The 27,129-nt window shown below is 37.6% G+C and overlaps 2 protein-coding genes across 6 annotated transcripts in view; one reads left to right on the top strand and one right to left on the bottom strand.

The window, feature by feature from the left end:
• Positions 1–15,243, top strand: part of PKD2 (polycystin 2, transient receptor potential cation channel) — a 54,237-nt gene extending 38,994 nt beyond the window's left edge. Inside the window, exons 10-15 of the mRNA XM_072754953.1 lie at positions 2,239–2,337; positions 4,564–4,685; positions 4,927–5,044; positions 6,267–6,430; positions 12,171–12,318; positions 12,857–15,243. Of these exons, the coding sequence (XP_072611054.1) occupies positions 2,239–2,337; positions 4,564–4,685; positions 4,927–5,044; positions 6,267–6,430; positions 12,171–12,318; positions 12,857–13,093 (888 nt within the window). The 3' untranslated portion in view covers positions 13,094–15,243. The remainder of the gene's footprint in view (positions 1–2,238; positions 2,338–4,563; positions 4,686–4,926; positions 5,045–6,266; positions 6,431–12,170; positions 12,319–12,856) is intronic.
• A 6,339-nt stretch (positions 15,244–21,582) lies between these two features.
• The window catches only part of ABCG2 (ATP binding cassette subfamily G member 2 (JR blood group)), a 144,565-nt gene continuing 139,018 nt past the window's right edge, over positions 21,583–27,129 (bottom strand). For all 5 annotated transcript variants that reach the window (XM_025998112.2, XM_072754954.1, XM_072754956.1 and 2 more), the window contains exons 14-16: positions 24,354–24,443; positions 23,413–23,495; positions 21,583–21,796 (exon numbers count right to left, since the gene is read on the bottom strand). In XM_025998112.2, coding sequence (XP_025853897.1) covers positions 21,649–21,796; positions 23,413–23,495; positions 24,354–24,443 — 321 coding nt within the window. In that variant the 3' untranslated portion in view covers positions 21,583–21,648. The remainder of the gene's footprint in view (positions 21,797–23,412; positions 23,496–24,353; positions 24,444–27,129) is intronic.

Raw genomic sequence — 27,129 nt, 5'->3', positions numbered from 1 at the left:
AAAGAGGGAATTCTAAGCCTTGTTCATCTCTAATATTGGTAGTACTTTGGATTGTGGAGCCTCTGAATCATAAATCTCTACTAAGAAAACAAAAACCAGGAATTGAGAGTTCTGTAGCAGACCCATTAGTTAACTACAGGTCACCTCAGTTTTCTTTGTATATTAATCTGCTGAATGAGGGATATACTTGCAGCAATTTGACATGGTCAAAGGTATACTTATTTGAATGTTGGTTTCTAGTAGGTTTCAGCAAATCAATCAATAGAACATGAAAAGAAGCTATTACACACCCCTGCACCCCATAGAGAGAGAAGAGGATTATAAACTTTTCTTTAGAGAAATGACAAGCCAAGTGCAGGGTTTGCCACTTTTCTGACATGGCTGCCAGGTGGTTTATTTACTGCCCTGACTTTATTTTTTTATTATTTTTTCTGTTTTTAAAGATTTTATTTATTTATTTATGTAGAGCAAGAGAGAATGCACTCAAGTGGAGGGAGGGGTAGAGAGACAGGAAGAGAGAGAATCCCAAGCAAACCTGATCTCATGACCCTAAGATCATGACCTGAGCTGAAATCAAGAGTCAGACACTTAACCAACTGAGCCACCCATGTGCCTGCCCCAGCTTTAAAAGAAGCTATAGTGATGTGAGGTGATCCAACTGAGCCAGGAAAGAAAAGCTCATCATCACCAGGGAAAGATGTCCGATTACACAATTAAGTGAACCTTCTGAGACAGGGTGAAGAGGAGGAGGAGCTTCCTCTCCCCACATCCTCAGTAGTCTTTCTCAGGCACTTTTAATTTTTGTAACTCTCTTCAGAGGACCCACACATTAATCCTACAACTAAGATATTTGCAGGCATTAGCTACCAGCCATTTGGAAACTTAAAAAGAGAACATTAATTGCCTGGGTTGGGAGGGAGACACTTACAGATGTTACTCCACCTGCTCTTGGAATTGAGCATTAATCCAGGAACTTACATGCGTTTTATTTTTTATTTTCATTTCTGCTACAGAATCTTAAATAGTATTCCTCCTTAATTTGTAGCAATTTAGTAGACTATTAAAATAATAGAGTTCTCATTTGTTCATTCTCCAGTCATTTAGTACTATTAGATAGTATTTACTGAACTACTATATTCCAGGCAAGGTGCTATGTACTGGGGATACAGTAGTAAGGAAAATAAGACTAGCCCTGCCCTCAGGGAGATTCTACAAACTTGTGGGGAAAACAGACATAATCAAATACATAATTCTATAGTTAGAAACCTTAGCTATATGCCAAGAAAGGAACAGTGAAGAAAGAGTGTGTTAAAGAAAGACCTGATCTATTGGATATGGTGTTTCAAGAAAATCTGTCAGGAACAGGTGTTGGAAACATAGACCATTGTCCTGGGGAGGGGAAAGTTAGGAAAATGAACTAACCATTACTGAATAATAATAGCTATATTATAAGCTATGTAGCGCTTACCATGCATAAGGGCCTGTCCTAAGCACTTGACATAGATTACCTTATTAATTCTTACAACAAATCTGTAGGGGAGGAACTGTTACTTCTCCCATTTTATTAATGCAAGAACAAATATATTTCAAAATAAAGATTAGAACATTTAAACAGTGTAGTTTGGACGTGCTAATACTAAAACTTAAGTGTCCTTGACTCTAAAGTCTGTCTTTTTCTCTAAGCTGCTCTTGACTATCCTCTGTGAAACCTACTGAATTCCCATTGGCAGAGATCTTTTTAACTCTTCAAAATATGTTCTGTGAATCTCAAATAATGTTATATAACAATATTTGGAAGAAGCATAGAATTCCACTTGTCTATATTGACTGTTGAAATTTGAAGAGCTATGGAAAGTTCTACACTTCTAATTAATTTCTGTCAAATAAAAAAAGTATAGAGAACATAGACAAGCAAAAATAATGAAATACAAGAATCCCACCATCCATAGGTAATACATCAGTATTTTGTTGTATTTCATTCTTGTCTCTTTTTGCAAAATGTATCACAATATATGGTTTGTAAGTAAGAAAACATATTGCATTTTCCCTTGGTATGACTTAATGGAAAAAATAATTTTCTCAGAGAGTATAGTCACAAAACTATTAATTTACAACTCATTAAGACATCAGATTGTTTAAAAAAATGAACAAAAATCTTATGTCAAATTTTGGATTGATGTCTCAGAAGTATATTTAGGTTTCTTCTTTAATCTCAACTTTCCTTTGATTTACAAACAGAATATGTTTTTGGCCATCATCAATGATACTTACTCTGAAGTTAAATCTGATCTGGCCCAGCAGAAAGCTGAAATGGAACTCTCAGATCTTATCAGAAAGGTATGACAAGCCCTGATTCTCAGAATTATTTTATTTTCTACATAAAATGGGCATTGTTTCAGCTAGATTTCCACATCAACACTGATGCATTATAATTGTTTAAAATAAAGAATAGATTGCTACATTTCAGGAATAATTTAAATGTTCTCTGTCTTAGAGCTAGAGATGGGTATACTGCTAGCTTGGACTTCAATTCTAGGAATCCTTTCATGCCCTAGAATTAAATTCTCAACAATCTCTTTTAGCTCTTAAGAGCTGAGCTGCTGGTTTTACCTTTACTTGTTTTGGGGACACCTCTGCTTGACTGTCACTTGCAGATCCAGAGTTCAGAATAAACTGGAAGGGAAGAATACAAAGACATTTCCACTTTTTCTATCTCAAATACGATTTTAAGAAAGAAAAACAAATTTAGAAGCAAATGTTTTGTAGTTCTTCCTTTATCCTTGACCTTACAGGGAAGTTTTAAAATAGTCAAAGAAAAAAGGCCACGGAGGAAGGCCACAGCCTAAGGGCCTGAGAACTTTCACTTACTTTCTTCTCAGGAAGTTGTTAAATAAATGGAAGGGCTTGGACAGGAAAGTTGGGCAGCTTTGTTCTTCCCAATGTGACTTCTTTATTTGGTTTAAAGTGTGAAACTTAAGCAACAACAAGTAACTTCACCTAAAGTAGACAGCTTGTTCTCTGATGTCATTTTGCTAAATATCAGTGGCTCTTTGACTGTGTGATCTTTTTCTGTTGGTTCAAGTCCTAAGACTGTTGTCTGTGAATCATGTTGCAACAGAGAACTCCTAGTTCTTAAAGTCTCTTTGATGGGACCTAAGATTTGTGTTGTCCTGAATTTTGCAACACAGTGTATTACATGTTAGTAAATCTCCCAGATGTATACAGGCAGTCCTGACTTTGCACTTTGGTTCTGATATGCGCAGATTTCAATTATTTCAGTTAAATAACACCAGCCTCTCGACACAGCTCACATTTCATTTGTCACAGTATCTTGACTATAAATAATAGTATAAAGTACAAACTTCTAATTGTCACAGAACATTTCAGTTATCACAGTATACTAACTGTAATAGCATAATACAAACTTCACTGCTAGCTCTTCAGTCTACAAATCATTAAGTAACAGTCTACAAATCATTAAGTAACAGTAATCATAATCAGTGAGCTATAGTCACTTCTTACAAAGTCTGGGATAGGTCACTGAGCATCTGCTGCCCAGTTCAGGCTCCAGATATGTAGTTGCATTGCTTCTGTATCTCCCTGTGAGAAAACCACATGACATTTTACAAGAATGCATACCTGACAGGGAGAATGGTCCAGCAAAGATGAAAGCAGGGCAAAGAAACAACAAATGAGAACACTGAAAGTAAAATTCAGAACAAATGTAACATCAGAATAGGTAGCTGGCCATGGGAAAGTTGACACTGCTACCCTTCAAGATCTTGAACATCTGTGGAAAGAAAGATAGGCAAAGACTTGCCTTAGTGAAGACAAATTTATCAACATGAATGAGGGTAGTGGTTGTGATGAAAAGGCTGACAGTGTCTCTGAGGAAGTGATGCTGGCAAAGAATGTCACATTAAAGGAACACCTGGAGATATTTTGCAACACTGAAAGTGCAAAGGATAAAATGTTGGGAGCTGATCCATATTAAGAAAGGATTTTTTAAAAAGGATTGTGAAAGCTCCTCAAGACGTGGAAAAAAGGCTTCCATAGTAGCACTGTTCAAACTACTCTGGATAAATTTTTTACAAAGAAATGAAACCTTTTAATTTTGAATGTTTCTAATATTTTAAATTTCGGTGTACTAAATAAATATTCATTTTACTGTTTTTTTTTTTTTAATTTTCCCGATAAATTTATAACTAGTACCAAGGGAGTTTTTAATGCTTTGATAAAAAGTTGGGGTTCTTTAAAGTTTATTTATTTAAGTAATTTCTACACCCAATGTGGGGCTCAAACTCATGACCTCGAGATCAAGAGTCACATGCTTTTCTGAGCCAGCCAGGTGCCTCTGATCAAATGTTTTAAAAATCAGGGAGCCATCATGATTTTTCCTGTTGATCATTAACATCACTTTGCACATTCGATCTTGCCTGGTCAGTTTCACAGTCCTGCACTACCACGTAAAGCAAGATTTATGTTAGTAGTTACTAGTATAAATGCATGCTAAAGCATATGCAAAGCCAGAATAAACTAAATCAGATCTTTTCTTTTCAACAGGGCTACCATAAAGCCTTAGTCAAACTAAAACTGAAAAAAAATACTGTGGATGACATTTCTGAGAGTCTGAGGCAAGGAGGAGGCAAGTTAAACTTTGATGAACTTCGACAAGATCTCAAAGGGTGAGAATCACACTCTCTGAGGCCCTGGGAAATTCCTACATAAAGATAAGTTCTTGATAATAAGGATATTTCTGGCCCAAGCACCCATTTTTTTTTCAGAGTGTCTTTCTAGAACATATTGTAAGAGGAGGGCTGGCCCTGATTCCATAATTTCTCTTTTTTCCCTGCATTTTGATGTCTCTGTATTTGCGCTGGACCATGCACTTGAGTGATTTCATCTGTAACCTCTCAATAATTTCAGGAAGGGCCATACAGATGCAGAGATCGAGGCAATATTCACAAAATATGACCAAGATGGAGATCAAGAACTGACTGAACACGAACATCAGCAGATGAGAGATGACTTGGAAAAAGAGAGGGTGGGTCTAGTTTAGGAGAACATGATTTCATTCAGCCCTTGGTGTTTCAGACAAGATGCTAAGTAGTGGATTGCTGAGAGTCTCTGTCTTCCTGCCTCTTTCTCTGTCTCTCTTTCTCAGTCAATTTATGGAGCAGTGCCTAGCATATTCCAAAAAGGATATATAGCATAATAATATGTAAAAATATAGTAGGTTGGCACAAATGTAAAAAATCAAAATGAGAAAAATAAGGTAAACAAAAAATGAAATATAAAACTAGACTATGAAGCTAAAAATGCATCCCATAAAAATACATATATGCTTGTTAAAGACTGACCTACAAATTTGGTCCTAAGCTTTCTGGTCATCAGCTTGAAAAGGAAAGCCTAGGAGTTATGTACTTCACAGTGTCCATGAGAGGGAAGAAGTCTCCTCAGGAGATATAAAGTTAATTCCTCTACAGATTAACATTTATAATAACACAAAACTAGCAGCTGCCTTCCATTTGAATACTTATGACGAAATGGTCTTTTATGATCAAAAAGGATCATTAAAAGCTTTAACATTAACTTTAAAAATAAATGGTTAAACAAACCAAAAAATATCCATGATAATTAAGGTATAGAGAATACAGGTGAAAACTATATACAAAAATCCCTTTTCTAGAAGGAGATGTTATACAACAGTGGTTTCTAAACTCCACAGAACGGTGCCAGTGAGTGGGAAACTTTGCCAGGTATAGTGAAATATGAACAAGAAGACAGTGAGTAAAATCACATCATACCATGTTTAGTCAAAATTTTTATTCTAAGATATCCTTCCCACTCTGTAGATATTCAATGTGCTATCTTTTATGAAAAGGTGATAATGTATTTCTCCATTTACTTTGTTATATTTTTAATTTTTTTAAACTTTTATTTATCCATTCATGAGAGACACAGAGAGGCAGAGCCATAGGCAGAGGGAGCCTTTGCCTGAGCCAAAGGCAGACACTCAAGCACTGAGCCACCCAGGCACCCCTTTTTTGTTATATTTTTAATGTTCTTTTTTGTCCAAACAAGTTAGCAGTTCCTTGCTGGTCAATATGTTTTGAAAATGTGCAAGCCCCTAAAATGTCAAAGGGTGGGAAGCACAGTCTGTTGTTAAATGGTCCATGCCCGGTTCCCATTTGCCCGAGGCCTCAGTGAAGCTCCGCAGGGACTGGGTGTTCTCGCTCCTCACTTGGTGATCCCATGTGTTGCAGGAGGACCTGGATCTAGATCACAGCTCCTTACCACGACCCCTGAGTAGCCGAAGTTTCCCACGAAGCCTGGATGACTCCGAGGAGGATGATGATGAAGACAGTGGGCATAGCTCCAGAAGGAGGGGAAGTATCTCCAGTGGAGTTTCTTATGAAGAGTTTCAAGTGTAAGTACAAAAGAATTGACAGAATCTGGGCTGACAAGTTCAAATGAGACCAAGCAGCTTCTACCTCTCGCAATTTGATCCTTTCCATTACTAGTCATCAACTCTTTTTTTTATAGCTTTTTTTTTTTTTTTTTTTTATGATAGTCACACAGAGAGAGAGAGAGAGAGAGAGAGAGAGAGAGGCAGAGACACAGGCAGAGGGAGAAGCAGGCTCCATGCACTGGGAGCCCGATGTGGGATTCAATCCCGGGTCTCCAGGATCGCACCCTGGGCCAAAGGCAGGCGCCAAACCGCTGCGCCACCCAGGGTTCCCTTTTTTTATAGCTTTTAATGGTGTTTTTTCCTTTTGATTAAAGTAATACGTTCCTTATAGGAAAGTTAGCAAATAAAGAAAACCTTAAAATCTCCTCTGTTCCCACTAAACCAAAATGCCAATTAACATTTTGGCGTTTGTATCTCCATTTACATGTGTTTACTTTGTTTTATATTTTTAAGGCCTAGCACATGGTGTGTCCTAAAGGATGTTCCATGTGCACCTGAGAAGAATGTATGTTCTGCTGTTAAGTGGAGTGTTCTTTAGGTGTTTATTAGATCTAGTTGGTTTATAGTCTTACTCAAATCTATTTCCTGTTGTTCTGCCTTTTGTTCTATCTACTTTTGGAAGTGGGGTATTAAAGTCTCCAACCATTATTATTGAATTGTCTGTTCCTTCATTTCTGTATGGTTTTATGTTGTGTATTTGGGGACTCTGCTGTTAGGTGTATACATGTTTATAATTGGTGTATCTTCCTAATAGATTGACCCTGTTTTCATCCTAAAATGTCTTACTTTATCTCCAGTAAGATTTTTGTTTGTTTGTTTTAAAGTCTTTTTTTGTCTGATATTACTATAGCAACTCCAGCTTTCTTATTGTTGCTTTTTGCGAGATACATCTTTTCCATTCTTTCACTTCCAGCCTATTTGTGTCTTTGAATCTCAAGTGTGTTACCTTATAGTGACAGCATATAGTTGGATCTGGTCTTTTTATCCAGTCTGATTGTCTTTGCCTTTTGTTTTGTGTTTTGTGGGGTTTTTTTAAGATTTTATTTATTCATGAGAGACAGAGAGAGCAGCAGAGACGTAGGCAGAGGGAGAAGCAGGCTCCATGAAGGGTGCCTGATATGGGACTCAATCCCAGGACTCTGGGATCACATCCTAAACTGAAGGCAGATGCTCTGCCAGGACCACCCAGGCATCCCTTGTCTTTGCCTTTTGAATTTTACTTTCATTTACATTTAACATTAACCATTGATACAGTTGGACTTCTATCTGCCATTTTATTTTCCATTTTCTATAGGCCTCATGTCTTTTTCTCCTTTATTGCTTTCTTTAATGTGAATATTTTCTAATGTAACATTTTAATTCCTTTAATTCCTTTTCTCTCACTACATTTTTCAGTTATTTTTTTAGTGGTTGCTCTAGGACTTAACATATACAATCAATTCATCAGAATCTACCTCAGGTTAATATAATTAACTTAATGCAAGGAAATACAGAAATATCATTCCTATCTAACTCTTTTAACTCCATTATTATACCCATTTATCCATATATGTCATGAATCCAGTACCACATTGTTATGATTATCACTTCATGTAATTTTATGTCTCTTAAAAGAGCTGAGACAAGAAAGAAGAGAAAGGATTATTTATTGAATTTAGCATATTCTTTTTCTTATTTACCATTTCTGGCTCTCTTCATTTGTTCCTGTTCATTCAAGCTACCATTTGGTGTCATTTCCATATGCCAATACAACTTTGATCTTACCCACCTCCTTTGCCCTGTTATTGTCAAATATATTATTACATTTCTATATGTTATAGGCCCAACAATACAATTATATACACATTGTCTTACACAGTTGCTTTTTTAAATCAGTTAAGAGAAAAAAATGAAAAGAAATAGACATTTGTACTGTCTTTTACAGTTACATAATAACATGTACCAGTGCTCTTTATTTTTTCATGTGGATTCTAATTACTGTCTGGATCACTTGCTTTTAGCCTGAAGAACTTCCTTTAGTATTCTTCTAAAGCAGTCTGGGGCACCTGGATGGCTCAGTCAGTTGAGCACCTGCCTTGGATTCAGGTAATGAGCCTGGGGTCCTGGGATCCAGCCCCTCATGGGGTTCCCTGCTCAGCAGGGAGTCTGCTTCTCGCTCTGCCCCTCCCCCTAGCTCATGCTCTCTTTCTTTCTCTCACTCTCAAATAAATAAGTAAAATCTTTCAAAATAAAAATAAAAAACAAAGCAGGCCTGCTAGCATAAATTCTGTTTTTCTTTATCTGGGAATATTCTTATTTCCCCTTCATTTTCTTCTTGTCTCCACTTTCTGTTGAGAAGACAGCTCTTAATCTTACTCAAGTTCCTTTGTTTATCAGTGATGGGTCACTTTTCTCTTGCAACTTTCAAAATTTTATTTGTCTTTGTCTCTCAGTATTTTGACCATGATCTGTCTGGATATGGATCTCTTTGCAGTTATCCTGGTTGGAGTTCATTCATTAAGCTGCTGGGATTTGTAATATTTTCATCAAATTTAGGAAGGTTTCAACTATCATGTCTTCAAATATTTTTTTGCCACTTTCTCTCCTTTCCCTCTGGGACACCTATGTATGCTGGGGTACTTACTGGTAACCCACATTTTTCTTCACTCTTTTTTTTCCTCTCTGCTCTTCAGATTGTATAGTTTCTGTCCATCTGTCTTCAAGTGTGCTGATCTTTCTTTTGACAGCTCAAATCTACTGAGACCCCCTTAGTAACTTTTTTGTTTCATTTATTGTACTTTCCAACTCCAGAATTTCTCTTTGGTTCTTTGAAATAATCTGTATCTCTTTATATTGATATTTTCTGATGAGTGTAACCATACTGTCCTATATTTCTTTAAGCATGATTTCCTTTAGTTATTTGAATATATTTAGTTCTTTGAATATATAGCTACTTTGAGTTTTTTGTCTACTAAATCTATCTGGGCCCTCTCAAAGGCAGTTTCTGTTGCCTGCTTTTTCTCTATATATTATGGATCACATTTTTTCCTGTGTGTGTGTGTGTCAATTTTTTATTGAAAACTGGAGATGTTAAATAAATATTATAGCAATTTAGGATGCAAATTTTCTTCCTCCCCGACCCCCAGGCTTGTTCTGTTTGCTGTTTGTATGCTTGTTTTTCACCGAAGTCTATTTCCCCCACACTGTGAAGCCTCTGATGTTGCTTCTCAGAGGGTACAGCCAGGACCACTCCAATAATTTTGAAAAGACAGTGCTTTTAACAGGGCTCTCCTGGTCTTTCCCTGATCTCTCCGTGAAGTCTTCTGCCTCTGTGGTTATCACTTCCACCTCTTAGGTTGCACTAATTGTTGGTTGATTGGTCTATTGTTTTCAGTAATGCCTTGGGATATAAATTGTTCCACACTCTTATCAGTTCAGTGCAAGGTCCTTTGCAGGGGTAGTTTGTTGTTGTTGTTGTTGTTGTTGTTGTTGTTGTTGTTTTTAAGACTTTTATTTATTTATTTGACAGAGAGAGAGAGAAAAAATGAGTATCAGCAGGGTGAGTGGCAGGCAGAGTGAGGAAGAGAAGCAGACTCCCAAGGGAAGCCTGATGCAGGGCCGGGTCCCAAGACCCCGGGGTCATGACTTGAGCCAAGGCAGATGTTTAACTAACTGAGCCACCCAGGCACCCCATGCAGGGGTAGTTTTTGAAGCCAGTCTTTAGCAGACTTCTGAGCTGTCTCTTTTCCTGGTTCTTTCTGATAAACTAGCTGATAAACAGTTACCTTTTTGATCTCCCGAGGTGGCCAACCTCATCTTAACTGCTTATCACTACAATCTCCATTGTTTTGAGGAGCATTTTAAGCTTAACACTTTGTTCCAAATAAAACCAGTTCCCTTGTGGGGAGCTCTGGAGCTCTCTGTTCTATGGCCTGACACTCTCCCTGAGCAAAGCCTCTGTGCCACTGCTTCAGAGGTAGGGGTGGGGACAGTGGTCTGCTTCCCCAAGTGATACTCCTGTTTCATGAATAAGACACTGAGCTGGGATGACAGCCTTCGGTCCTTTCAGCTTTTCCTCTCCTGGCATTGAAACTCCACCTTACATTTGGCAGTTGGGTGGAAGAAGAGAGCCTCATATGTTTTAGCTATGCTTGCCTGGATTAGATCCTCTTCAACATGGATTCGAAGATGGAGGTGTGGAGATGGAGGCATAGAGATGAGAAACTCAGCAGCCTGCCCCTTCCTGGGAGATACCGTAGCCCCCCACTAGGAGCTGAAAGGAGTGGGAGCCCTGTGTTCATTGCTGAACCCAACTGAAGTGGCATTTCTGTCACACTGAGCTGGGGGAGACAGAGAAGGAGCAGACTGTAGCTCACATGACACAGACTCACTCTTCTTATTGAAGTTCAGTGGATTTTTCTTAAATAAATGCTTCTTGGGCAGCCCAGGTGGCTCCGTGGTTTAGCGCCATCTTCGGCCCAGGGCCTGATCGTAGAAGCCAGGGATTGAGTCCCACATCGGCTCCCTGCATGGAGCCTGCTTCTCCCTCTGCCTGTGTCTCTGCCTCTCTCTCTCTCTGTGTCTCTCATGAATAAATAATAATAAATAAATAAATACTTCTTCATTAAGCATTAAGCACATCTTCTTAAGCAGATTTTGAAAAAAATTAAATAGTTTTCAACAGTTATGGTTGTTTCTCTGGGGAGAGTGCCTACAGAGCCCTCATGTCACCATTCTAGAAATTGTCTCCTATTTCTGTTTTTAAAGCATTTACATAATTCTTTTATTCAAAATAATGGGATCATTAGTGAACAGTGTTTTCTAACTATTTACTTAATATATTGTGAACATTACTGTTTCATTAAATAATTCTGTCACCATAAAATTTCCGATATCTCCCTTGGAATTACATTGTATAGATGAACAATAACATATTTGAATAATTTTCTGTTAATTATGTAATGTAACCATTTTTCTTAAGATTTTATTTCTTTATTTGAGAGAGAGTGAGCATGAGCAGGGGGAGGGGCAGAGTGAGAGAGAGAAGCCAACTTCCTGCTGAGCAGGGAGCCTGACATGATGCTTAATTCCAGGACCCCAGGGTCATAACCTGAGCCGAAGGCAGACATTTGACCAACTGAGCCACCCAGGTGCCCCTAATGTAACTATTTTTCAATGAACCACTATTAATAAGCAGAACTCTAATGAATATGCTGGTAGCCCCCCAAAAATCACACATACACATATTTCCTTTAGAAATGTTTCAAAAATTGGAAGATCTGAATAAAAGCTAAGCATACATTTTTAAGACTTTTTTTTTTTTAAGATTTTATTTATTTATTCATGAAAGAGAGAAAGAGAGGTAGAGACATAGGCAGAGGGAGAAGCAGGCTCCCGATGTGGGACTCAATCCTGGGACTCTGGGATCATGCCCTGAGCCATAGGCAGATGCTAAACTGCTGAGCCACCCAGGTATCCCCCCATTTTTAAGACTTCTAATACAATATTGACTTGCAGAAAAGTTGTGCCAGTTAGCATTCTCATCAGCAATATATGAGTTTATTGCTAAAGTTTGAGACTACTTTGAAAGTATTTCAGATTATCGGTTTGTTTAAGAAAAAAAAAAATCTTAGCACCTCCATTTGAAAAGCCACCTGGACTGAAAAGGGAGCCAACTGTACAAAGTAGCTTTGACCCTCTCACCTGTGGTTTTCCACAGCCTGGTGAGACGAGTGGACCGCATGGAGCACTCCATTGGCAGCATTGTGTCCAAGATTGATGCTGTGATTGTGAAGCTGGAAATCATGGAGCGGGCCAAACTGAAGAGAAGGGAAGTGTTGGGAAGGCTACTGGATGGGGTGGCAGAGGTAAGTGGTCATCTGACACAGAAACACTGACTCAGTAAAATATCAGGGTTGTCATATTTTGTAACCTTTAATTTGAGAGGTTTTTTGAGATGTCTTTGTAACTACAGACAGTACAGTCAGATGATAATCTGAAGGTGTTACTTTCTCAATACTGTATGCACTTCTGCCTTCACTGAATTGTAGAATCAAACAAAAAAGCTATTCCAGTAGCTCAGAGAATTGCTATATGTGCTATAAATCACCAGTGTCACTTTTTTTAAAGATTTTTTTATTCATGAGAGACACAGAGAGAGGCAGAGACAGAGGCAGAAGGAGAAGGAGGCTCCCCATGGGGAGCCCGATATGGGACTCGATCCCAGGACCCTAGAATCATACTGTGAGCCAAAGCAGATGCTCAACCACTAAGCCATCCAGGCATCCCTCACCAGTGTCACTTAATGACAGGTTATTTGGCTCCTTAATTTCCCAGAGCCGCTCCTAAGTACAAAAGTATGCATCCCCCTACCACCAACATTGTGGTCTCTTTTTCCTTTATTAGGATGAAAGACTGGGTCGAGACAGCGAAATCCACAGGGAGCAGATGGAACGGCTAGTACGGGAAGAGCTGGAACGCTGGGAATCCGATGACGCAGCTTCCCAGATAAGTCATGGTTTAGGCACACCCATGGGACTAAATGGTCAACCTCGCCCCAGAAGCTCCCGCCCTTCTTCCTCCCAGTCTACAGAAGGAATGGAAGGTGCAGGTGCAAACGGGAGTTCCAATATCCACGTCTAGGATGTGTGTTAGTATGTGTCCCTAATAGGAGAGAAAGGGGCTGTCCTGAATTGCCATACCAAGTACGCTATTTATATGCCCTGACCACCATATGATGCTGATCTTTGTGACCAACTGTTAATTCTTCTGCACTTTAATTTATTTTAGATAAACTTTGCCCATGGATCAAAGATTTTTTCTTTCTCATGTAAGAAATCTAGGTGTAAATATTGAGTATAGAAAAAAAGTCTTTGTAAAGTATATGGAGTGGTATGCCCACTGGCTAACCATGGATGAGTCTTCTCAGCTGACAATGAAGTAGCCTTTAAAGCAAGGAGAGAACTGTTGAAAGGCTTCTGAGTTTTATTTCCCATCACAAAAATCAGTATTGTCATTTTTGCCAGTGTGTGAAGGGAAAGTAGGGGCATTCCTTCCCACTCAGGCTTAGCTCATGGACGTAATATATAGCTTTCTTTTAAGAAAGGAGACTTTTATTTCAACTACCTTCCTGGGGTAAACTTTTCTAAAAGATGAGCTGGAAAAGAACTCCAAACCATAGAATGGGTATGTAGTCATTATGCTAGAATTTGTATGAATGGTTAAGATAAATGTTGAATAATGTGCTTTTTGTTTGTTTTTGTATCCTATCTAACATCTGGGAATAACTGTTTCACTTATCCACACTACTTTTGCTCTGAGCTGCATGAAACCATCAAAGATTGATTGTGGTTAAAAAGTCATCTCTAACCATAACATCAGAAAATAGGAAGGAGCCCTATCACTAAGTTTGATTTATTCTAACCATTAGTTTAGTATAAAGATTTGTCCATATATTCTCTTCCCAGGTGGCTCAACTTATTTACAACTGATTTTAATGTTGTAACTAATCTGGGAAGGCCAATTTACTAAATGTTTTAAGTATCTAGTGAAGGTTTTAACTCAGCAAACATGTTCATTTTACACAAAAATTTAAAGAAGTTTAGAAATTTATATATAAATATTGTAAAACTGAAGATTGAGTTTTATGTTGTTTGGGAATATAGAACTCAAATACCTTTTTTTATTATTAATTAAGGAGAGGGAGGGGCAAAAGGAGAAGAAGAGAGAGAATCTTAAGTAGGCTCCATGCTCAGCACAGAGCCCAACGCATCGCTCATTCTCCTGATGTGGATGATCATGACCTGAGCCAAAATCAAGAGTTGGACACTTAACCAACTGAGCCACCAGGCACCCTGAACTCAAATACTCTTACTCTTGCATTTCAAACCTAGAATTTATAATCTAAATGGAGCTCAGCTTAGTGAAAAGGAGTTTTTGGTATTGAAAATTCACTCATTATCAGAATGTATCAGCCAAAGTTTGAGTTTGCAGCAGGTTTTTTTTTTTCATTAGGAGAGGGTATCACCAAATTTATGGAGAAGAAATCTATTCTCAATAAAAAATAAAGATCTTATTTTTCAAAAGTATTGAATGAGATAACCTTTTGAGAGCTAATGGGACAAGCAAAAGAATGCAATGCTAATGGATTAACTCCAACTCTGAGAACAATAGAAGGCCTGTGTTTCAGTGCTTTGTTTTGAATTCACATCTTGTTTATGTAATTGGTAGAATATGTCAATCAAATCTTCAATGAAAGTATGACCAAACAAACCTTTTTAAGCTGGCTTCTACAGAAGTGATACACATTGAGTTTCTTTAATAGTATCTCTCATGGCTTTATTTCCATCTTTCTTTTGAATATGCTACACAAAGTTCTTTATTACTAGGTACTAAAGTATGCATTCCGGGGGTATTGAGTGTATGTATTTATGTATGTGTATCATGTTGTTACATGTAAACAAACTTCAATTTGAAGTGCAGCCATTATGTGGTATCCATGTGTATTGACCATGTGCCATATATCAATTATGGTCACTAGAGAGTCTTTTTATATATCTACTGTTATACCGTTTCTCATTTCACCTATAAGATTTAATTCTTTCTTTTTACCCATAAGTTACATTTTTTTTCTCTTTAGTCATTCCCTTCTCATCCCTCTCCTATCATTTTCCCCTCTGTATTTGTATTATTAAGAGGATGTTACATACGTAACTCTCTCGACAATCGAGAATTTCATTAATATGTAATAATGAGCACTTTACTTCTCAATAAAGACTTGGTATAATAACAGATGTGATAGTTGTCTGTTTCCTAAGTAGAAGCAGCTGGGTAATTTGTATGATGAGACTAATTAGTAAAGGCTTAGACTTTGAAATAGACATCTTTTTTTTATGTCCAACAGACATATGATTGACATACATTACTTCTGCAGTATGTAACCTTTAGGTTATTCTGATGATTGTGAAGTACTTCCTGCTGTATAGCCACCACATTTTACTTACACATTTCTATAGTGAATAGCTGGCTTTAACATTTCTGTTATTTCAAAATCTTTGAACATAATTCTCTCATTGGCTTTTCATGAGTTCCTCTACGGGTATGTAACAGGAGTCAGAGTGCTGACTGTCAGGTCTATACATTTTTTTTAAGATTTTATTTATTTATTTTATGGAGAGTGCATGAGCAGGGAGGAAGGGCGGAGATAAAGGGAGAGAGGCCGTCAAGCAGACTCCACACTGCACACGGAAGCCAAGCCAATGCAGCGCTCAATCCCAGAACCCTGAGATTGTGACCTGAGTTGAAATAAAAAATAGAATGCCTGCCTGAGCCACCGAAACGCCCCTATAAATATTTCATTTTATTCAGAACTGTCAGATTGCCCTCCGGAATGACTGCACCAGTCTACAGTTCCATTACATGCATGAGATTACCAGTTTCATGCATACCCTCACCAACATCAGTACCATCCAACTTCCTACTTTTTTGTAAATGGCATAGTCTTAAAAGTAAGGTCTCATTTTATTTTGCATTTCTTGAATTCCTAATTCCTAAGCTGGACATCCCCTCATATAATTGTTCAACATTTGGGTTTCCCTTTTGGTAAGTTGCCAATCAAACCTTTAAAATTGCACTTTGATCTGATGGGAAACAAGCACGTTTTTGTTCATTGCTTATTTTTCTGCTGGGTCATGGCCTTTTTTTCGATTGGCAAACCAATAAATCAAGTTCCTTGTATGGTTTAAGTATTAATCCCTTATCAGTTTTGGACTTTTGTTATTATCTATCATCCAACTGATAACTTGATGTCAATATTTCCTGAGTTTTTACATAATAAATACATCAGTTGATTTTGCTTTATTGTGTTGGGGATTTTGAGACCTTTGTAAGGTCAGAAATTTTGATCTATTAAACTTAGTTTTACGTGTCACATTCAATCTTTGTGTAAGAGTAACACTGGGTAAGGCACACAGGTATTTTCTCCAGTTTTGTCAATATTCTCTACTAAAGTTACTTTACCTTATCAGTTCATAATGTCATTGCAGTTTCATGTACAAATGTCTGTTTTTAAACTCTTTAGCCTTTTGCAAACTGATCTATGAATGTTCTTGCACAATTTTTATTATTATGACTTTATAGTATGTGTTCAAATGTGGTAAGATCCTTTTTCTTATTTTTTTTTAATTGTGCTATATTTCACAAAACCTTATTTTTCTATACAAGTGTCCAAACAAGTTTGGTGGGTTCTTATGGGAGCAGGGGTGGACAGAGAGGAAGAGGTCTCACTGGAATTTAATTGGAATTGCTTTGAATTTACTGATTAGTTTAGGGGAGCTGACATCTTAACACTATCAGAAATAATTCTTCCTTTATTCAGAATTAGTGAATTACTGGCTTAATTGGTTAAGCATCTGCCTTCAGCTCAGGTCATGATCCCATCTGCATCTTGGGGCTTCCAGCTCAGTGGGGAGCCTGCTTCTCCTCCCTCTGCCATTCTCCCTTGCTCATGCTCTCTGGTTCTCGCTCTGTCTCTGTCAAATAAAAATCTAAGATAATAATAATAATAAAATTAGTGAATCAGTGCTCTGGCTTACCAATCCCCTTCTGAGGATGGCTGGTGTGGATTAATTCTTCAGAGTATAACAACACCCCTTTTCCATGTACTGGAAAAAAAAAGTCCAATTCCTAAACATGCAAAACATGCTCTTCCACAAACCCAGTGAGGCCTGATCTCAACTGGTAGCCAGATGTCTTAAGGGAGAGTCAAGTATTAGGAAGCAATGTGTTTGTTTCTATTATGCAGAAACAAGGCTTCAATATAATATCTCGAAAAAATACCTTAGTAAAATTAACAGCAAATTTCTTAGAAATCTGGTTCATCAACATTTCAAGTATGGTTTCACATGAAGCAGGAGCAACAACTGTCTAAAGCAAGGGTCTCTGCAGTCTATGGCCTGCAGGCCAAATCTGGCTCACGCAGCCTGTGTTGTCTAGCCTCAAGCTAAGGATAGTTTTTACATTTTTCAAGAATGATTTTTACATTTTTAAGAGGTTGTTTAAAAAAAAAAGCAAAGACTATGAAATATTTATTGGATCCCTTCACAGATAAAATCTGTCAGTCCCTGGCCTATAGGAAATAAAGAACTCTGCTCGGTCCTACCTCTACCAACAAAAACGAAACGTAAGAAGAGAATACTTAAAACTGACCAGATGAACAAATCAAAGACTGACCTTTCACACAGAAAGAAGGTGGCCCTCCTTGATTTTAGCAATTTTGAATCTAAATCTGCATACCTAAGATTCAAACTATCTTGGTAACAATTCAAATGAAAGAAATTACAAGATTATACCAAAGCACATAGCTGAAGTTGAAAAAGTCAAGTTGGGGTGGCTGCTCTTCTTGAAGCTATTTGAAAAATGGACAATTCAATATAAACAACCATGTAACTTAAAATGTTTAAGCTAAAAGAAATTCTCATTTTGCTGGTGCAAGAAGGAATTCGAAGAATGTAAGGATGTATGAAAACCCAAAACAAAATGAAAAGTATCAAGAATTACCTAAACTTTATGGTTTCTGAGGTATGGAAAGCAATATTACCACCATATAATTTTTTTTTAAGATTTTATTTATTCACAAGAGACACACAGAGAGAGAGGCAGAGACCCAGGCAGAGGGAGAAGCAGGCTCCATGCAGGGAGCCCGATGTGGGACTCGATCCCGGGACTCCGGGATCACGCCATGGGCCAAAGGCAGGCGCTAAACCGTTGAGCCACCCAGGGATCCCTCCCTACCATATAATTTATACCATATAATTTATCAAACTAGGATACTAAAAATAGAGGGAATGTAAAATTATATAATGTTGAAAATATTTATTGATTACATATTCACTTTATTAGACTGGTGGACCTATAAAAGTTTCTCAAACTCTATTTACAAAAATAGCTTTCAAAATGCACCACATGAAACTTTTTTGGATTATTTCTGCGCACACAAGCAATGGGTTGTAATATGAAATCTACTTTTTACTGTGGATGCTAGACAAGTTTTAATGCTGCAATGACTTAGAAGTACTCTCAAGCCATTGACTTTCTAATAATTCTACTGCTACAGCCAAAATTCTTTAGACACAATAGAGCAAGAGGTATCATAAAACACGGTACAGTTCTTCCACAAGGGAATGCAAAATAAAACACAAGGTACAGAATTTCTACAAAGCTAACGCCTCCAGAAGGATGCGTGCTCCAAGACGCTGATCTTCACAGATTTCTGGGACAATCATAAAGTTATCGCGTATTATCAACTTGTCACCAAGTGGCCTGCTGCTCTCCTCAAAGGATAGAACCATATCCCTATCGACTCAGCATCAGCCCTGCTGTGAACAGCTCAGGCATCCGTAGTAGTCACCAGTACATCACCATTGGTGAGAACCCAAGCTCTTGGTGATCTGTCCCAGTTACCTCACCTAGTCTGATCTGAGGCCCATTGGGCAAGTACTGAGGTGGCCTAAATATGTCATATAAATATGAGTAATGCTACTTTTCAAATATATGTAGATATTGAGGTATTTGAGGTTAATACAGTTCCATATCTAGGACCATGAGAATGGCTTCTAAGATGGAAAAAAGATGAGTACATACACTGCCTCTTCAACAGTTCACTTCAAGCCACCCACTTTCCTTTCTTGCTGTCTCACCCAACATGCCAAGGAGCCTTCCACAGCAACTCTTCCCGCAGTCTTCTGTAAAAGCCCCAGGAGAGCAATGGTAAGAATATAAGTAGCAGCTAACACTTTTCATTTATTCCTCAGGTGTCTTTTATTTTAAACCAAATTAAGTTATCCTTTCCAGGGATCCCTGGGTGGCGCAGCGGTTTGGCGCCTGCCTTTGGCCCAGGGCGCGATCCTGGAGACCCGGGATCAAATCCCACGTCGGGCTCCTGGTGCATGGAGCCTGCTTCTCCCTCTGCCTATGTCTCTACCCCTCTCTCTGTGTGACTATCATAAATAAAAAATTTAGAAAAATGAATTTAACTTAACATTAAAAAAAAAAGTTATCCTCTCCATTATAGAGTAGTTCTTCTGACATCCAAGAAAATAAAAACAAACTTCAAAAGAATATAGGCATTGTCCGAAGTAAATTTCTATAATTAATATATTCTACTTTATAGGACTTACATTTACTATACTTTTAAAAATGATCCTTAAAAATGGTGAAGATGGCAAATTTTATGTTATGTATTTCTTACCATAATAATTTAAAACAATTATATAAAAAGGGATATTGTAATACAAAAGGTAAGTATAGCAAGATGCATTTAAATTTTTTCATTTTAAAAGTAGGCGTTAATATATTTATTTGACTGTTTTGTTTCTTCTTTAGGTGTATTATGTATGTAAAATATAGATATATATAATTCTCTGTATAATGAGAGAAGTGTATATATAGGGAACTCTACGGAAGCCAGAGTTATATACCAAGAACAGGAAAAACTGTTAACCCTGCTGGTCACATAGTAATCAGGTAAAAAGAGCATGTGATAACATGTTACAAGATGATGCATTAATCAAATGTCATTTAAAAAGTTTCTTAAAAATATAATGTTGTGTCCCTGGACTGATGTTGCAACACTATGGCAGGGCACCCACTGACACTAAGTTATACTCTTAAGCAGTTGTAAGTCTACACTGGTGATCCTCAGGCTCACTTAATTTGTATAATACTGAAAAGTGTTTACTTTTATAAAAAGGGGAATTAGTTGCAATGTGATCTCCTGAAATGGATCCTGGAACAAAGCATATTAGTGTAAAAGTGGTGAAATCTGAATAAAGTACAGAGTTAAATGATAATGTACCGAGGTTAATTTCTTCTGACATGTACCATGGTATATAAATGTTAACATTAAGGAAAGCTGGGCAGAGGGTATATGGGAACTTTTCCATACTATCTTAGTAACTTTTCTATAAATCTAACACTATTCAAAATTATTACTCCATTGAAAGTGGGCAGAAGGAACTTTACGCACACAGGAACACAAAACCCAGCTGTAGCAATGTGCGGTAATGGCAACAGAGAGGCGTATTTGAGTCATTTCAGAAATAACCCAGAAAGGAGCTAGTGATAGGGCAGGGAACACGAGGGGGCTTCCATGTACTGGACATGTCCTGTTTCTTCACCTAGGTTGGTAGTTGCACTGGGGTGTTCCTTTTATGATAATTCCCTGAACTAGACTTTTCCCTGCCTTACCCTTCAATAAAAAAGAAGTTAATACCTAGTACTGATAAAAGTTAGAACAAAGAGAAAATCTGTGAATAAGAGATGTATATATAGGAATGAACAAAGTCTGTTTGGGAACAGTTATGTGAGTTACAGTATCATAAATCTAAGTTTTCAGAGCCGGGAAGAATCCTGGTAGTCACCAGGTCCTGGCATGCACAGTTCTCTCTGGAGCGCCCTGGAGCCGCTGATGCAGCAGGGCGCATGGGGCCGGGCCATCTGCATTTGAGCCAAGTGCCCCAGGCGGTTCTGATGCACACCCAGATCACGGACCACCGAACCACCTCAGGAGGGCTAAGAACTCCAGGCCCTCCACACCTAGTCCAGAGGCCAACAGAGCCCCCTGAGGTGTTCTGATTCTACAACAGAAATCTCAGTAAGTTCTAATAACCTTAAAAGGCCCATCAAAGCCTTTTCTCTCATAATGGCTTTTTTGATCTTATAAATAATACTGGGTTTTTCCAACACAGTTTATGTTTCGTACTTCCACCAATGCATCTATTTGTTATTATTATTTATTAAATAGTGGCAGATCATAGATTCATATAATACTGGAGCTAGAGGGCAATGAACCCTGTACTCAATTTAAAGATGAGGAAACTGATTCCAGAGATGTTCATAACTTGTCATAAGTTCCTAGAATTCAATTCTCTTTTAGGTCAATAAATTAAACAAATGCCTCCCCGTGGTTACTGTATGACTAGATGAACTAATATGCAGTTCTTAATATCATTAATTTATGACTTGGGTTCTTTCATGTATAATTCAGTTCATCACAGTTCCTGTGCATGTTTCTGCTGAAAATAATTCTTACTCAACAGTATGATGCCAAATGAAAAGACAACAAAAACACTTCATTGAATACTTAAATCAAGATGCTCCCTTTTTAATGTGTGAATCAATTATGTAAATTAAAGAGGAATTTAAGAATATTTTTTAAGAAATAACAATTTTAGGTAGGCAATTGTAAGGAAGATAACAATCATGCATCCCAAGGCTACGTGATTCTTCCACAGGCCCCAAGGGGAGAGCTCGATGCCCTGGTTTAGCAAAAATTCTTCGCCAGTACATCTGAAATTCAACAGGAAAAGAATATGACTTCATTCTTAGCATCTGTAAAATTTACTCAATCAATTCACACCATATCTATAGGTTACCAAGACTTAAATAACTATGTCTTCATTTTTAATAGGTAACAGGAGATGAGTGCTTATAAATCCACTAGGTACTATCCTAAACAATCTGAATATAACAGTTTAGTTAATCCCTAAAATAACTGAATGGGATAAATATTACACACATTTAAAAGATGAAGAGACTAAGGTTTAAGGAACTTGACCAAGTCCACAGACTCATACTTTGAACCAAGATGCTAGTCTTTTGCACACTGATTTGTTTCCAGATCTATATGCTGCTGTCTTTAAAAGGGAGAAACATTCATTGAGTAATTTTGCACTCACTCCAGATGGGGAAAATCTCCATCTTCACAGATGACATCGAAGGCCCTTACCAAGACGATCAAAGCTCTCTTTAGAATTTATCACCCACAAAGCACCCATACAAATGAAAATGGGCTAAGAATTTTGAAACTGGGAAAAGAGGTGAGCAAGGGCTTCCTGCCACCGTTGCGTCCCATCAGCTCTTGCACCAAGACTGGGCTGAGCACTGCAGATACTCAGCTGCAAGACACCACCAGCAAGCCCACTCAATCAGGTGTAAGCCTCAGTGGTAGCTGAGGCAGAGCAGGGTGGAGTAGCCCTGCTGCAGTTTAGAAAAGCACCTGTACTAAAAACACCTGGCACAGCCTCTGTCTCCTGCATTTAAATACAAGACATTGTGAAATTGAAGTCTACACAGCTATTTTTTTTCTTTTAGACTGTTTTGGAATATCCTCATTAAAGGATATATCCTCTAAAGAAAGAAACACATTTCGTTCAGCTGAGAAAGAAGTCCCATTTATTGCATATTGTCAATAAAACAGAAATGCAGATTTTAATAAAATCAGAGGATGTTGTTTTAAAAATTGAATAACACTCTCCTTGTCGATGATTATTGTTAATGGTTTGATTTTGATACATTAACTAATGAAAGAAAAGAGAATGCTGGTTTCCAGCCTGTGTTTCTTTCTTTAGAGGATATATCCTTTAATAAGGATATTCCAAGTCAGTCTAAAAGAAAAAAAAAATAGCTGCGTAGACTTCGATTTCACAATGCCTCATATTTAAATGCAGGAGAAAGAGACAAGTGCTGAGAGTGTGCCAGGAAAATGTTCACTCCCTTCTGCTCTTGCTGCCTTTTTAGCTCTTGTTCCTGGCCATGGGTCTGGCTCACAGCAAGCCAGAGGTTCATGGATCCGTACATTTCACATAATCCATACAACTCCAATATTCCAAGACGTCGCTAAAATATCAAAGCAGCTCATTTGAAACTCAGATGTTCTGAAAATAAAAACTAAAACCCACCATCAAAGCCACTAAGAATCTTTTAAAAGGCCCTAAATGAACAACATATCAGAAACATTTCTCCAACTTAATATAATTTTGACCATAGTAGAATGTCAAAGAGATGTGCACTGGTGTACAACTTAAGAGTGGTCAGTGAAAGGACCCACACCAGCCAAGCGGCCCAAAGGCTACATGACCCCACAATAGTAAGCAAATCCATTCTGACACTGAGTACAAACTTACATTGCATAGCTACAGGTATTATTCGTTGTTACATTGACTCCTGGGCAGAAGTTTTGTCCCAAAAATTCATTATACTGCAAAGCCTATAACACAAGGGGGGATGGGGCAAGGTAAATAGTTTTAAGTTTCAAAAAGTTTCCAAAGAATTGTCATGTCCAAAAAAAAAAAAAAAAAAAGAATTGTCATGTCCTCCTAGTTTAATTTTTACTGCTATTCCTAAAAACAAACAAAGCTTCACATTCACAGTCTCCGTCACACCAGAGCAACGAAAATTCTTTTCCCTGGCAATGAGTGGCCGAGGGTTGGGATTTTGCCTTCTAAAAACAAGGAAGTATAGTATTTGGCAAAGAGGGGAGACCCTTGGCTATACTACCCATAGCTCCTTCCTTCTTCCCCAATTTTATAATCCCAAAGCAGTGTAATTAAAATCACAGCAGTATTCAATGACTGTTGTTAATTTGTGGTAGGAAGCTTGTTTATTTTCATCAAAACCAGTGCTAATTTTGGGGAGTTAGAAACCCAATTATACTACTATACTAGGGCACACTTTTCTTTGGAGTTGATTAACTTTCTAAAGCCAACACAGTAGCTATATTATATGCTCTTTTTCTTCTAATTTCAATGTAAAATATGTATTCTAGGCTCCCATCCTCCATTTTCGTATAGAACTGAAACGCAACTATATTTCTTTATATCAATTAGTCAATCTTTCTCCTTCACAAGGAGTTCTCTTTCCACCTTTCCCTCCCTCAGACAGCAAGGTGACTGGGGAAACCTCAGGTGATTATCAAGGTGAAATTCTTCTTCGTTACGCTTAAAATGAAACCCCTGGGAGACTCTGACAGTTCATGGCTGGGAACATGAGGATGTTAGGCTTTATTTTGGTTGTTCTTAGCTTGGGAACAATGAACCAGTCACAATGACAGATGAGAAAAACTTACCGCATAACCATATCGAGGAATGCTTAAGTACTGAAGCCATGAGAGCCAAGGCCCAACAGTTCTGAGATTTACCAACAGCCCTGAAAATATCTACAAAAAGCAAATACCAAGAATCAGACCTGGTGAAGAGATTTCATGAAGAATTATAGAGAATAATTTTTGAGTCCCCTACAATCTTTACAAACATTTCTTCTAAGATTTACCACTTTGCATGCATATGCCTCTCTATACTTTAGACTGTTTAAGGCTCTAAAGGAATGACAATATTATTTCATTTAATCGGAAGACGTTTAATTGTCAAGGCTTTTACTTTCAGTAACTGCACATAATGAAAGGTCAATGAGTACTGACTGTTCTAATGATACAACACTGTATGTTCACACCAATAAACATACCAGAACATATCCTGAACGTCTCATGCCCCTCTCTATTTCCATAACACAGTAAGATTTTTTACAAGGGTTTGCATGCTCTCTCTGCATGACCACAGAAATAATCTGAGGTTCAGGATGAGTGCTTAAAATAACCCAGAACCTGGAACTGGTATATAGAATAATGTGGTGAAGTATAGCATAAAATACAGCGAATACTTTGATTTAAAGCTACCAAAAAGCAGTATTACAATGAAGATCCCAGGGCAGACTACTCCAGCAACAGATGGCTACAGGAAAAGAAGTTCCTGTAAAACTTCTAACTGGCAGTAGGTATGCTGGGATAGACATAACAATGACATGACTACATATTTTGAACTTAAAGTTCTTAAACCAGTTGCTAATATAGGACACACAGCATCTCTGAGTAAAATATGGTTTTAGGACTGGTTTGAAAAGTTCTATATATAAACTTTTAAATAATAATAAGGTAAAGCATCTAAAATATATCACACAAAACTTACATATTGGTGACACCTTACTATTTATTGGATAATATTATAGAAAATATATGCTAGGTTTATGACTCTCTCAATAATGTTTAAATTGGAAGATTTCAGACTCAGAAATGGAAGACTTAAACTTTGGCAAAAAACTGTGCTAATTATGTTCCTTTTAAAGACATCTATTCCTACTTTAGCAGAAAGAACACATGTATTAACTAAATAGGCTAAGTATTCTTGTTCACTCAATGTCATAGGGGGCAAGGTACTAACTAGTTGATTCACCTACTGATTCATCTATGTACACGTAAAATTAAAGGACATGTAAGATTAGGCCTCAGTAACCATTAAAAAAAAAAAAAAGGCAAGCAGAAATATATTGGTATACGAGATTATCAGGAACCCAGAGAAGAGGAGACACAGTATTGTATGGTCTTTGGAATTTTTCAGTATTTTTAAAACATCTCTTTTCAAAATACAGGAGGAACCCAACCTAGACTACCCACACTGCAAACTGTTCTTTTTCTTTTTCTCATAGAGCTTAGATATACCCTTAGAGAGGAGTAGATCCAACCAAACCACTAAGTTATGCTTAAACGAGTCAATAGTTCTCTAACACTAGCCCAGAAGTTGGGTAATAAACCTGCCATTTTTATGAGAGAATCTTATAATCAAAATTTTTCTGGGTTTTGTGGGGTTTTTTAGGAGTTTTTATTTAAATTCCATTTAGTTAACATACACCATAACATTAGTTTCAGGTGTACAATTTAGTGACGCAGCATTTCCATACAACACCTGGTGCTTATCATCAACCAGTGCATGCCCTTAATACTCATCACCTATTTAACCCAACCCCCTAACCACCTCTCCTCTAGCAATTATCAATTGTTCTCTGTAGTTAACAGTCTGTTTCTTGGTTTGCCTCTCTTTTCTCCATGATTGTTTATTTTGTTTCTTTAATTCCCCACATGAGTGAAATCATATGGTATTTGTCTTTCTCTGACTTATTTCACTTAGCATAAATTCTGTAGCTCCAACGACATCATTACAAAAAGCAAGATTTCATTCTTTTATATGGCTAAGAAATACTCCATTCTGTATATACACCACATCCTTTTTATCCATTCCTCAGTCCATTGACATTTAAGCTCTTCCCATAATTTGGAAATAATTTTTTTTAAGATTTTGCTTATTCATGAGAAACACAGAGAGAGGGGCAGAGACATAGGCAGAAGGAGAAGCAGGCTCCCCACAAGGAGCCTGATGCAGGACTCGATCCCGGATCCCAGGATCATGACCTGAGCCAGAGGCTCAACCGCTGAGCCATCCAGGCATCCCTAATTTTGTTGATAGTACTGCTATAAACATAGGGGTGCAGGTATCCCTTCGAATCAGTAATTTTTTTTCCTCTGGGTAAATGCCTAGTACTGCAATTACTGGATCATAGGGCAGGTCTATTTTTAACTTTTTGAGGAACCTCCACAGTGTTTTCCAGAGTGGCAGCACCAGCTTGCATTCCCACCAACAGTGTAAGAGGGTTCCCCTTTCTCCACATCCTCACCAACACTTGCCATTTCCAGTGTTGTGAATTTTAGCTTTTGACAGGTGTGAAGTGAAATCTCATTGTGGTTTTAATTTGTATTTTCCTGATGATTCATCATGCTGAGCATCTTTTCATGTGTCTGTTGGCCATCTGTATGTCTTCTTTGGAAAAACGTCTATTCATGTCTTTTGCCCATCTTTAGCCTGGATTATTTGGTTTCTGGGTGTTAAGGTTTTATAAGTTTCTTCTGTATTTTAGATACTAACCCTTTATCAGATGTCAATTGCAAATATCTTCCTTCAGTTGCCTTTTAGTTTTGTTTCCTTCACTGTGCAGAAGTTTTTTACTTTGATGTAGTC

Source organism: Vulpes vulpes, chromosome 4, assembly GCF_048418805.1.
Source record: "Vulpes vulpes isolate BD-2025 chromosome 4, VulVul3, whole genome shotgun sequence".
NCBI lineage: Eukaryota > Metazoa > Chordata > Mammalia > Carnivora > Canidae > Vulpes > Vulpes vulpes.
The sequence above is the reverse complement of the archived record's forward strand: the minus strand, read 5'-3'. Positions and strand labels throughout refer to the sequence as shown.